Here is a 13,909-nt window from a genome sequence, read left to right on the forward strand (position 1 = left end):
AAACAGTGTAGCCATATGAGGTGATGGATGTATTAATTAACTGTATTATGGTGATGTATATATGTGTATCAAATCACCACATTGCACACCTTAAACTTGCACAATGTTATATGTCATTTATATCTCAAAGTTGGGAAAAAAATACTCTAGCAAAAAAATGCTCACTGGCAATGAGTGATTAAGAGCTGACTGTCAGGGGCAGAGACTGGGGATGGAGGAGGGCAGGGACTTACACAGAGACCAGTCCTGTTTTAGTTCAGTTTCAGGTGTGGCATTAGTTAAAGGAAGGAAATGGCCTTGTTTGGACATAGCCATGGGGTTGAGCCAGGGCCCAGGCCCTTCACAGGTGCAAGTAAGTTCCCAGGAGGAGGAGCCTGACCAGGATGCTCCGCTCTGCTGCCTGAAGACTGGACCAGATCCCAGAGCATATCTGATTAGCCTCTAGTCAAGGGGACGCTCAGGGACACCCCTGCCTTGCTACAGAGTGGCCCTCCAGATCAGAGATGGCCCACAGGCAAAGGATGGAATGAAAATCCTCTTGAAGTGGGTACAGCGATTAACATGATTTCATAGGAGGAAAGCGCAGTTCAAGAATCCACTAACATGCCCAAGGCCCCTGAGCCAGAGTCCGCTGAGCTGGGATATGAATTCCTGCTGCCATCCTTAGCCGCTGCCTTCTACGGTCTCCCTAACTCTAAGGCCCTCAGTCTCGATTCCCTTTTCTGAAAAACCAGAACAGTCGAAGGTTCCTAGCTCAAAGTTACTGGGGAAATTAAATGGCATGATGTACATCAGAGCCTGGCACCCAGCAAGCCTGTGAGAATGAATGGGGGCTCAGCGGTGCTGTTCTGCTTCCCTCGTCTCAGATTCCCATGTCAGGCCCTCAGCTCTCACCCAGTAGTGACCTGCATCTTTAAGGACTTTCCATGATTCTGATGAAAACCTAGAATAAACTATTCAGACCTGTGAAAAAGTGAACTGTGACCTTGGAAAAGTTACTCCACTCTCTGCGCCTGTCATTGGTAGGATGTTGCTCTTACTGTTTACCTGAAAGAGTTACAGGAGGATTAAAGGGCAGGAAGCACAGAGAGATCCCAGTGCCTGCCCATGATGGACACACATGTGACTGCTGCTTCTCTCCAGCCTCCTTCCACCCCGATGACCACGGCAAGGCAGGAGGAACGCTATCTTGGTTTAACTAAAATAACAGAATTAGGAGGATTACTTTCCACAGCAACTAAAAATGAGAGACTGTTGAAAGAACTTGGGATGGTTAGTCCAGAGAACAAAGGGTTTATATGAACGCAGCTAACTGGGTGCTGGCACCTATTTGAAATCAGGGCTTCTTGGGGATCAAGAGTTGCCCAAACCACTTCCAGTTGATGAGGTTTCTGGAATATTAAGGGGAAAAAAATTGTTGAAGTTTCTCGTATATTAAGGAAAAAAAAGTTTTTTTAAAAGCAAAAATATTTAGTATTTAAAAAATACTAAAGCAGGGTTATAAATACTGCGGCATACCTTAAGTGTTACATTTAACAAATGTTAACACATAAAACTGAACCTAATAGAAATGTTCTAGTCATAGGGTAATTACTAGATGTATGCATATTTTGAAAACCTTAATTCACAGTGTACTGCAGGCAGTGGTGGCAGGTAATGGGACACAAAATTTTTTCAACCCTGTCAGGGCACTGACTTGCAGAAAATGTTAACATTTTGAGTTTGAGCGTCGGTCTGAATGTGATCTGTCTCTGTCTCTCAGGCCAGACCCAGTGGAAGGCAGACTGGACATTCTGCAGGGCACAGAGATCAGAACGCGGCCCTGGGGCGGGCGCTTGGAGAAGAGGGGTTTCTCCTCAGCTGTGCCTCCCTCACCCCTAACCCCCAGCAAGGAGCCTGAGCCGAGATGCTGGGCCAGCGTGGGGAGTAGTTAGTGAATTACTCCTCAGGCAGGGGTACGGGATATCTCTGCAGCTGGAGCAACGATTTTTAACTTTCGTGGGTTCGAGGAACCTTCTGAAAATCCGATGAAACCCTGGACCTTCTCCCCAGAAGAATTCCATCACCTCACCCATCCACGCACAACTTTCCCCAAAGAGCCCCCAGGAGTCCATAGACCCCAGGGTGAAACCCCTGGCCCGAGGGAGGCACTGGCACCTTCCAGAGTCTCTCTACCCTGAATTGCGTCTCAGGCCCCGCCTCGCACCTGGGAGCCCTGCCCGGGGCGCAGGCCTGCCTGCGGTCTGTGCACGGGGCCCGGGCCCTTGGCCGTGGACGCGCTCCGCCTCCCTCCCTCCCCGGGACCCGAGTGGCGCAGCCGGAGCGGGGCGGCGACCGGGAGGCCGGCCCCACCTGCGGACACTAGAGGCGAGGGGTCAGCGGGAGATCGGCCCCGCCCCGGACCGCGGGGCCAGCCCACTGCACCCACCTACGCGGGGCTCAGAGCAGAGGACCGCGCCGCCGCCGCCGCAGGTCCGGCTACCCCCGCCGATCGCGGAGTCCGGATTCGCTAACCGCGCCGCCGCCGCTGCCACGGGTCGGGTTCCCAGCGCTGTTCCGGGACCTCCGCCCAAGCCATGAAGATGCATTTCTGCATCCCAGTGTCCCAGCAGCGGCCCGACGCGCTGGGGGGCCGCTACGTGGTGCGCCGGGGGTCGGGGTCCGACTGGGCAGGGAGGAGGAGGCCGGTGACAAGGCGGGGGTGGGAGCTCACCTCGCCCGGCTAATCCGGACGTGATGACTCTGTTTGCAGCTGTACTCCGTGTACCTGGACGGGTTCCTGTTCTGCAAGGTGCGCTACAGCCAGCTGCATCGCTGGAACGAACAGGTGAGTGTATCCGAGGCGGGTACCAGCCCACCCACCTGAGGCAGGTGAGGAAAAGTGCGCCCAGGGGCTCTGGGTGCTTGACTCTGGCAGGACACTGCACCTCTTGAGGGCTTCAGGCTCCTAATCCTGGTCGTGGTAACAATTAATTGTGAATTGCTTGGCATACAGCTCAATGAATCCATGATATCGCTCCTAATCACCTATAGCTGTGAACTGAGGGACTAAGGGCGCCGGCAATTATCCCAACCCGTTCCAGCCCGGTGATCCCCACCAGCCCCACCCGGGCTCCATCTCAGTGCCAGCTGCTCCTCCAGGACAATATCCCTGTTCAAAATGAGCAAACCAAGTCTAGATCGAGGTGTAGTCTTAGGAATCTTGTACATGGGTATTTAATCTCCTTTCTCCCAGAGTTTAATTTCCCCCTCTTTAAAAAGGTGTGTCTTTATTTTTGCTTTCAAACGAGGGTATCCATAGGCTTCAAACACAGGCGGTCTGGAAACCCAGGAAACAGACGACTTATCAAGTCAGAAGGCCATTTCTCACTCTAGCTTCTCACAAGTCCTGACGGCATTTTCTTCCCGGAGGTAGACTGATTTATTAGCCTGCCCTAATGCGTTTTTTTTTTTTTTTAAGATTTTGTGTACTGATTATAAAGAGCACATACCTAAAGTTGAAAGAAAGAGAGAGAGAGAGGAGAGAGAGAAAGAAAGGAAGGAAGAAAGAGAGAGAGCAGGAGGGAGGAAGGAAGAGAGGAAGGAAAGAAAGATGCTTGCCTAGGCAGCAGCTATTAACATTTTGGGGAGAGTCCTTTCAGACAATCCTGGTTTCTAGTGAGTAGATACATCACGTTTCCTTTAAGACCATTTTCTGTTGATAGACAGCTCAGTTCCATTATTCTGCTATTAAGAACATTGCAGTGAGCCTTCTTGCTCGCACATCATAGTGCATTGGAAAAGTCCATTTTCAAGGTATGACAAAGTTTCTTTGGCGTCAACAAAAACAGGTGTAATGTGGTCGTTAGTTAATTTTTGTGCCTGTCTTTGAATCGGTAGCACCTAACACAGTGCCTGTGACCTGGTAGGTCCTCAGGAATGATTGTCAATGGCTGAATAAAAAGGGCATGGATTCAGACTCCTGAAGGATGACAAGCTACTTGTGACCGAAACATGTCTGGGGAGTTGGGAGGACTGCAGAGGAAGGCAGATGCGGATCTCTAAGGAAGAGAAAGTACAGGTCATTTAGGCATTTGGAGGAGGAATTTGAGGGTCATATCCCGCCCTCATCTGTCTTGCTGTGTGTGAGGTGTGATCAGGGAGGTGACTGTCACAGGGGAAAAGCAGGAGACGGCCGGGAGAAGCAGGGAGGGCGTGGAATTGACTGACCACTTCCTGGCTGGACACTTCACCTCTTCTCTGATCTTAAACTTCCCTTTCAGAAATAAGCAGGTAATTGGTTATGGATGTCAACTTCACAGGGCACTTATGAAGATTAGGGTCCAGTTTCTCACAGAGCGTGGCACATAGTTTACGTGCTCAGTAAACGTTTACTGACTCAGATGCTTGGAGAATTCCTGAATCTGGTCCTTATTGGCCAACAGACACAGGAAAATGCTTGTTTTCAGGAAAATTCGGACCTATCCAATCTTGGAGGGTCCAGAAGTGGAGGTATAAAGCCAATTCTTTTGACCCTCTATTTTGGAAGCCATGAACAAGAAACCATCTGTTATTCACTGCAGTGGACTTTTTTTGTTGTTTTTCTTTATTTTTTTTGGCTGTGTCACGTCTTAGTTGCAGCACGTGGGATCTTCGTTGTGGCGTGCAGGCTTCTCTCTAGTTGTGGTGTGTGGGTTTTCTCTCTCTAGTTGTGGCACGCAGGCTCCAGAGTGCGTGGACTCTGTAGTTTGCAGCATGCAGGCCCTCTAGTTGAGGCACGCGAGCTCATTAGTTGTGGCGTGTGGGCTTAGTTGCCCTGCGGCATGTGGGATCTTAGTTCCCCAACCAGGGATCAAACTCTCGTCCCCCGCATTGGAAGGCAGATTCTTTACCACTGGACCACCAGGGGAGTCCCTGCAGTGGACTTTTACATGTGGAATTGCCACAGCCCAGTGCCCTCTGTGAAGTATACAAGAGATATTAATGAATACTTCATATCTGTCCCAGGTTTTTCAAAATTCTAAAGTGGGGATTTCTTTTTCCAGTTTCTAACTACCTTACACGTGTCATTGCTTCCCTTTTCTGTAGGAACAACTTCATTTTAAAGAAACTATTTAGATCTTAGGAGGTGGCTATTGGTATTATTGTTAATTTAAAACAATAACTAACATCAGTTACTCCGTGCTGAGGTTGGTGCCAAGAGCTTTCCATGTCATATCGTGTTTAAGTTTTACAGCAGTCTTATGAGTTAGGATTATAATTAGCCCCTTTTAACAGATGAGGAAACTGAGGTACAACTTGCCCAAGGTCATACTGCTGATAAGTGGTGGAGCCAGGATTTGATCTCTAGAACCTGCTCTAACCCATTGCATTTTGTGGTTCCTTATCAGAGTTGACAAAATAAATTGCATCAGAAAAACAATTGCATCCTAAACTACCATCCTGTTAGACATAACATAATAAAATTCCCCAAGTTTATGTATTGTGTGATGAATTTTGGTAAATGTATACAATTACCACCACCATAATCAAGACAGAGAACAGTTTCCCCACGCATAATGTTCCCTTGTGCCCTTGCCCTTGGTCCCCTCCCTCCACCTCTAGCCCCAGACAACATCTGATTTCTGTCATTAGGGTTCCAGGCACAGGATTTTGTTCCACCTGCCCAGGAAGCCCCTGTAAGGTTGGTATTGCAAGGTGAAGAGTCCAAGTAAGGTTGCTAGATTTAGCAAATAAAAATACAGGATCCCCAGTTAAATGTGAATTTCAGGTAAACAGAGAACACTTTTTTAGTGTAAGTATGTCCCATGCAGTATTTGGGGTACTTTTAACTGGTCATCCTCTATTTTATCTGGCAGCCCTAAGTCTGAGACTGAAGGGTTGGGTGACTTCTCCCAGCCACTTCTCAGCTAGTTTTTATTCTTCCTATTCCATGGAAGATGTGAAATGGCTCAGAATTCTTAATCTGATTGAATACAAAGCACTATAAAAAAGGGCAACAGTATAAAGGCCCCATCTGTGTTTATGTGTGTGTGTGTGTGTGTGTGTGTGTGTGTTATGTGTATGTTTGGTGAGCATACGTTCATTTCCAATTGATTTTTTGGGAAGTTCTGCATCACAATAGAACAAATTTCATCTTAATAGAATTAACTTATTAACTCATTTACTTAAGAATATTTACTAAGTACCTATTAAATACCAAGCACTATGTTAAATTAAGTGAAGACTTTCACTTTAGCACGTATGATTATTGTTTTTTTGTTTTGGGGGGTTTTTTTTTGTTGTTGTTGTTTTTGCGGTACGCGGGCCTCTCACTGTTGTGGCCTCTCCCGTTGCGGAGCACAGACTCCGGACGCGCAGGCGCAGCGGCCATGGCTCACGGGCCCAGCCGCTCCGCGGCACGTGGGATCTTCCCGGACCGGGGCACGGACCCGCGTCCCCCGCATCGGCAGGCGGACTCTCAACCACTGCGCCGCCAGGGAAGCCCGCACATGTGATTTTTGGATTTACAAATTGGATTTCTGTTTTGTATATTGGAGAACTCCGCAATCAAGGAGGAGAACGTGGCCTAGGTGAAGTGGCCGCTGCTGCTCTCAGCCAAGCTGTGTGGAGGCTAATGCCTATAAGACTGACCTGAGGAGAGATGGTTGTGTTTCCCAGAGGTCAGCTGTGCTCTCTGAAGTCATCACTGGCAGCCCTGTCCCCAGTGAGGCTCCTTTAAGGTCTGGCGGCTTCCCTCGGCTGCTGAGTGCTGCCCATCTCTCTGCTGTGTGAACTGCCTGACCTGACTGCTTTCTGTGCCTTTAGATGAATAAAACCAGTTTGATCTATGCCCTTGTCTGTACCACCTCCCTCAAGGGGGCTTAAAGAAATCTGTAAAAGAAACCTTTAACTAGCTCATTTTGGCCATCCTGTGTAAGTGAGGCTAGACTCTGTGGAAAGGATGCTTGCTTCTTTGAAAACACCCTGCCAGTGCCAGACATGGCAATGCGGACAAGGCATGGGAGCTCGCAAAGGATCCTTCAGTGGGAGAGGAGGGCTGCTGGTGCGGCTCAGTCTTCCTCCCTGCCGAGTGCTGACTCAGCCTCGCTTCTTCCCTTCTTTCAACTGATCTCCCCTCTTTCCCCCACTCAGACCCTCTGTTCTCATCAAGCAGCCTATTGCCTCTGCCTGGCTCACTTCCCGCTTCTGGGAAGACCCCTGCTTTCTGGCCCATGGGTTAGGGACCAGCCCTTTCTCAAGGCTCACCTTAAGCCTCACCTCCTCTGGGAAGTCCCCCTTGATTGCACAAGATGCCTTTCTCTGATTCCTGTGCCACTTTATGTTTAGACCTTGTCGCGTTCCTTTTGTGTGTGTGAACATCTTGTTTCCCCTGTTTATTTAGTTGAAAAACCCAAATACTTAAATGAAGGAATGAATGAAGGCTGTAGGCATAGTGTATCCAGCACAGAATCCTGCTTTAGGAGATGCCCAATAGAGAGTTGATGGAGGAGGAGGATGGGAGGAAAAGAGGGCAAGGAGAAGGAAAAAAAGAGCAAAAAGACTGTGTCCAAGTTCTGCTGCTGTAGGATCTTGGTTTAAGTCACTTCAGCTGCCTGAGCTTCAGGTTACTCATATTGTCAAGTAACCTTGTTGTCAAGGTGGAAGGATGTTGTGAGATTGCCCTCATTGTCAAGGTGGGAGGATGACAATGTTAATGGCAGCGATGATCATCTACCTCACAGGACTGTTTTGAGGAAGAAATAGGATAATATACAAGACTAGTGTTCTTTGGTACAAGATATCACAGTCCAGATTGCTTTGAGCTTGTGGCCCTTTATCTGGAGAATCTGAGATTTTTATTACCAGGGGCCTTGGAGAGGTGGGATGAATGAATCAACCGTAGAAAAAGAGACTGTGAAAAGGACAGCATTTGTGACCGTAATTCCACTTGTCCCAGGTCACCACTGTGGGATAGGAATAGGGGGCTGTGAGTGCATGGGATGGGGAAGGAGGTGACATTTTCAATTGGCCAGTAAAGTTCTCTTCATGTTAAGAGGTAGAACTGTACGCTGGAGAAATTAGAACAGGAGATTGTGCTGGGATTAAAAAAATATGCTATCTGAACATGGTCTTTCAAAGCAAACAAACCAGCAAAAACACCTCATAATAAATGAACAGAGGAGGTGTGTTTTCCTTTTGATCTTTTGAAACAGTTTTTGAAAGAGTGATGGAGCTAAACTCTAATGCCAGGTAATTCTTAGTATGTGAGTGCTTTTAATAGCTAAACTATGTGCTGTTTCAGACCAGTGGAAAAGACTGTATTTTGATAGAGTTGAAGAACTTGTGGAGTTGGTGATTGACTTTTGGTGGACTTAACTGCTCAGGTTATTGTGTGTTTATCTCCCCCCTTAGACCAGTGCTCAAGAAAGGAGGGGAAAGATTCCTTGAGAAGTCAGCTCATGTTGTAAAACCTGCTGGGAGAGTTTTTGCTCTGGGATGGGTATTAGGGCCTTAATCCTTGTTGACTTTTTCCCCAGCTCTTGGCCTTAGGGCTCCCCCCTCCAGATGCTCCCCTGTAGATGGGTAACCCAGGCAGCCCTACTGGCTCAAGGCTGCTGTGATTCCAACCAATCTGGGAGCATCTGCTGCATTTATGAATACGTGCCAAGGAAGACAATTGCCTTTTAAAGATCACTCACTCAGTTCATCAAGAAATAATTGCATGCAAAGAGGACAAATTCCTGCTTCTACTTAACGGAATTAGCAGAGATGGGGTGCATAAATTCCAGGTCGTTTGAGCAGCCCTGCCTGGGATGGTGCTCTAACTGGGGGGGCCTTTGGACCATCTCTGTCACAGCAGGAAAATTTCCTTGAATTTAAAAGAAACGTATCGTTGCTCTAATATTTTATACTACTAGATTTAGAGGAAAGATGGCAAACTAAATGGCTACTGGGGTCAGGCAGGTAATTTAAATGAGATGCATGGATCAGGTGAGAGGCAGTGGTGGGAACAGCCTGAGCGAATGTAAACTTGGTGATTCCAGACCTTCTGATTCTTCAAGAGAAGTCAGAACATCAGTTTTTCTTTTTTTAATAAACATTATTTTTGTGGCCCAATCTTAAATTTATTTAAAAAAATTGCAAAGATAGTACAGAGAGTTCCCATCTACCCTGCACCCAGTTTCCCCTGTTGTTTTCCATGAGTATTATACTTTGGTTACAGTTAATGAACCAGTATTGATACCATGTTATTTATTCATACTTCTTTAGTGTTTACCCAATGTCCTATTTCTGTTCCAAGATCCCACCCAGGTCCCACATTACATTTAATTGTCATGTCTCTTTAGGCTCCTCTTGACGGTGACAGTTTCTCAGACTTTCCTTGTTTTGAATGATTTTGACAGTTTTGAGGAGCACTGGTCATGTAGTTTGTGGAATGTCCCTCTATTGGAATTTGTTCAATGTTTTTCACATGACCAGACTGGGGTTATGGTTTTGAGAGGAAAACCACAGGGGCCAAGTGCCATTCTAATCACATCATGGCTAGGATACTTGATATTGACATGACTTAACACTATTGATGTTTACCTTGGTCACCGGGCTGAGGTAGTGTTTGTCAGGTTTCTCCATATAAAGTTACTTTTTTCCCTCCTTTTCCACAGTGTGCTCTTAGGAAGGAAGTAACCATGCACAGCCCACACTTAAAGAGTAAGGATTGATGTTCCATCTCCTTGTGGGATAAGTGTCTACATACATTATTTGGAAATTTGTCTATTCTCTCCAATTTGTTTATTTATTCAATAATTTATTTATTTTTAAAAATACATTTATTTATTTATTTATTTATAGCTGCGTTGGGTCTTTGTTGCTGCGCGTGGGCTTTCTCTAGTTGCAGCCAGCAGGGGGCTACTTTTCATTGCGATACGTAGGCCTCTCATTGCGGTGGCCTCTCTTTGTTGAGGAGCACGGGCTCTAGGTGTGGGGGCTTCAGGAGCTGTGGCTCGCGGGCTCTACAGCGCAGGCTCAGTAGTTGTGGCGCATGGGCTTAGTTGCTCGGCGGCATGTGGGATCTTCCCAGGCCAGGCATCGAACCCACGTCCCCTGCATTGGCAGGTGGATTCTCAACCACTGTGCCACCAGGGAGGCCCCCAAAATCATAATAAATAAATCATAAGCAGGAGGGTGTTTCCGGGAGATGTGCACTGGTGAAAATGAAGCTGGAGACCCTGGTGGAGGTGCAGATGTCAGGTGTGGGTAGTTCATGGTCAGGACAAATGAAGGCCCTGCTCGGAGGGGCAGGAGAGAAGCCAGCAGATGGGTGCAGTGTGTAGATGAACCACTCTCATCAAAGGCCTGGTAGTAGTGAGCCCTTCTGGAAGTCCCTCAACCTCTCTGAGCTGGACAACCCTCCTTTCATAAATGGCAATAATAATAACTGAATCACAGCACTAGTTTGGTTGGGCAGATAAATGGAGTCAGTCACAGGAAAGTCATCAATATTGGTTCCCAGAGAAAAGATAATCCTGTCCATCAGCACGGGGCTGGGGTATGAGCAGGGCTCCTGGTGTGGGGATTGGCTGGCAGAAGTGTCAGGATGGACAAAGTGTTCTTTCAGTCCCCAAACCTGGGTGGGGGGCAGGGGAGGAGTGAAGTGACCATATTCCCGATATCCTGAGCCAGGCAACATGGCATTGAAGCCCAGATCCCTGTCCATTTCTGGGAGATCACAAACAGATGACACATCATCTCTGTGCCTCAGTTTCCTCTCTAGAAAGGGTCCATTAGATGCACAGGTTCTTCGTACTCTCTTACCACCTGAAACTCCTCCAATGTCACTGCCAGCCATATGTGTGATATTCATAAGGCCTTTTCTCCAGGGTGAACTCTCTGATGTTTAATCAAGTGGCACCTTTGGGTGAAAGATTTGCCACATTCCTTGCACTCAAAAGGCTTTTCTCCAGTGTGGATTTTCCTATGGATGCAGAGGAGCTGTCTTTGCTTAAAGGCTTTCCCGCATTCAGTGCACTCTTAAGGCCTTTCTCCAGAGTGAACTCTGTGATGATCATAGAGAGAGGATCGAGTAGTAAAAGATTGCCCACATTTACTGCACTCATAAGGCCTTTCTCCACTGTGAACTCTCTGATGACGAAGAAGGCTACAGCTACCAGTAAAACATTTCCCACATTCACTGCAGTCATAAGGCCTTTCTCCACTGTGAACTCTCTGATGATACCAGAGGCTACTCCTAGCAACAAAAGATTTCCCACATTCACTGCACTCATAAGGCTTTTCTCCAGTGTGAACTCTCTGATGTGCAAGCAAATTGGATTTGTGGGCAAAAGATTTTCCACACTGGGTGCATCGATAAGGTTTTTCTCCAGTATGAACTCTCTGATGTTCAATTAAGATGCACTTTTGGATGAAAGATTTAGCACATTCCTTGCAAACATAAGGCTTTTCTCCACTGGATTTTCCTATGTGCTCTGAGGTACTTCTGTAGGCTAAAGGATTTCCCACAGTCACTGCAGTCATAGAGCCTTCCTCCACTGTTAACTCTCTGATGTCCAAGGAGACCAGATTTGTGGCTAAAATATTTTCCACAATGGCTGCATTCATAAGGCCTTTTTCCAGTGTGAACTGGCTCATGCTGAATAAAGTTACATGTTTGGGTGAAGGCTTTCCCACATTCTCTGAACTCACAAAACCCTTCAGTAGTGAGGACTCTCTCATCCTGAATAAGTATTTCTGTGTGGCTGGAGGCTTTCTTGCCTTCTCCCCAGCTGTGATGACCTGTTCCTCTGTGAAAAACAGCTTCACACTCCTTACTGTTGTTTGATTTCTTCCTGGTATTAGTGGCCTGTGGCTGAAGTCCCATGTTGGCCACGAAGTCATTCCCAATCTCCATGTAGGTAGGTAGATTCCCTATTGTGTGGATTGTGCAGCTCTTCCAAAATGAGGGTCTCCCCATATCATATCGTACGGGATTCTCTCTAATATGCGGCTTCTGATGCTCTTGAAGGTTTGCAGTGAAATAGAATTGTTTCCCACATGCCCCACATGTGTATGCTTTCTGCCCCCTATTTGTTCCTTGCTCCTCAGCCAAGTGAAAAATGTCTCTCAAGACTGGGGTGCACATCTGCAGGGCTGGGTCTTCTCAGGAGACAAACCTGCGCTGGGGGTCCTCATCTGTGACACTCCTTCTGCAGATACGCTCTGTTCAAAAGGTGTCTCTTCATCCTCAACTCCAGGAAAAGAACCTGCGGGAATTCCCTGGCAGTCCAGTGGTGAGGACTCGGAGCTTTCACTGCTTTAGCCTGGGTTCAATCCCTGGTCAGGGAACTAGGACACTGCATGCCTGAATCCTTAGCTGCAACTTTGGGGCTACTGGTGTTAGGGCACTAAGGAGTAGGGATTCACTCTGGCTAGCCATAGTAACCACAGCACATGAACAAGCAGTTGAAGAAGAAAGCAGTATCGACGTTCCAGATGTGAGAATGACACAGCAGCCCCTAGGGAAAAAAAGAAAGGCAGAACCTAGCTCAGAGGATAGGGGTGGGTGTGAGGGCCTTACCCAGCATGCATACAAGTGCATAGTTCTCCACCATGACATCAAGGTACAGGTGTATCTGAACCTCATCAAGAAGACACCATTCCTCCCAGGAGAAGTACACGGCCACATCCTCAAAGGTCACACTGCCCCGAGGTAGGTCCGTCAGCGCAGGCGCCGCCATCATATCCTTTGTGTGGAGCAGAGCCACCGGTGACAGTCCAGCAACTGGGTCGGACTCGGCATGGTTACTCTCCACCTATTCAATAATTTATATCTATGTAGACTCCTAGATATTTACTTTATACTTTAGATTGTACTTCAGTAAGACTTTATTTTACTGTTCAAATTGTTGCAGCTTGTCCTATGGGAGCTCTTTCAGTTTGCTCCTGTGTTTCTTTGACATACCCCTATTGTTGACTTTTGTTTGTTTTGCACACTTTCTTATATTCTGGTGCTACAAGATGCCCCAGACTCACCTTGTATATTTCCTGCCTCGGTCCTAGAGTCTTCTCTCTGTACTAAGTCTTCACAGTCTGGAGTGTATTTTACACTTACAGCCCATCTCAGTTCAGACTAGCTGCATTGTCAGTGGCTACCAAATTAGACAGCACAGCTGTAAACATCTGCTGTTATGTTCAGATTGGGTGGGGGGCATGGTGGGGGAATTAAACTCCTAACTCTCATCATTGACATCACAGATACTATTGGGGAATTAATTAAAGGAATATTGTATGATGTGACTGGTGGGCAGTTTTGTAAAAACAAATGAAAAATTAAAATGTACACCAAATCTACCAAACTCAGACTGGAGTTGTCAGTCCATGATATTTCTAATAGTGTTCTAGAAACCTATACAGAAATAAATTGCTCCTTAAGAAAATCAAGGTACCTCCTTTTGGCCACCAGGAAGGGTTCATTTTGAACAAAGTGCTGGAGAGAGACTTGCCCTAAGAGGAGGCTTTGGTATCTCACCAACCCTGAATTTCAGGCGCTTTGCCTTAACTGTGTGTTTTCTGGATCTTTCAGCTGAGACGGGTGTTTGGAAATTGCCTGCCACCCTTTCCACCAAAGTACTATCTCGCAGTGACCGCATCTATGGCTGATGAGAGAAGGGACCAGCTGGAACAGTATTTGCAAAATGGTTTGTATTTGGATTTTTTAAAACAGATTTATCGAGATGTGAAAGTCACCCATTTTATATATATACTCAGTGGTTTTTAGTATATTTACAGGATTGTGCAACCATCACCATAATCTAATCTGAGAACATTTTTACCACCCCAAAAAGAAATTTTATACCTATTATCAGTCAATCCCTGTTTTTCTCCTCCACCAGCCCCTGTCTTTATACACTAATTTATGCCTTTATAAATTTGCCTGCTCTGGATATTTCATGTA

General features: G+C 46.8%; 1 protein-coding gene across 1 annotated transcript in view; it reads left to right on the forward strand.

Annotated features, from left to right (window-relative positions):
• Positions 1-2,576: 2,576 nt before the first annotated feature.
• The window catches only part of SNX31 (sorting nexin 31), a 63,363-nt gene continuing 52,030 nt past the window's right edge, over positions 2,577-13,909 (forward strand). Inside the window, exons 1-3 of the mRNA XM_007104855.1 lie at positions 2,577-2,642; positions 2,753-2,827; positions 13,538-13,652. Of these exons, the coding sequence (XP_007104917.1) occupies positions 2,577-2,642; positions 2,753-2,827; positions 13,538-13,652 (256 nt within the window). The remainder of the gene's footprint in view (positions 2,643-2,752; positions 2,828-13,537; positions 13,653-13,909) is intronic.

The sequence above is a fragment of the Physeter macrocephalus genome, chromosome 15 (genome assembly GCF_002837175.3).
Source record: "Physeter macrocephalus isolate SW-GA chromosome 15, ASM283717v5, whole genome shotgun sequence".
NCBI lineage: Eukaryota > Metazoa > Chordata > Mammalia > Artiodactyla > Physeteridae > Physeter > Physeter macrocephalus.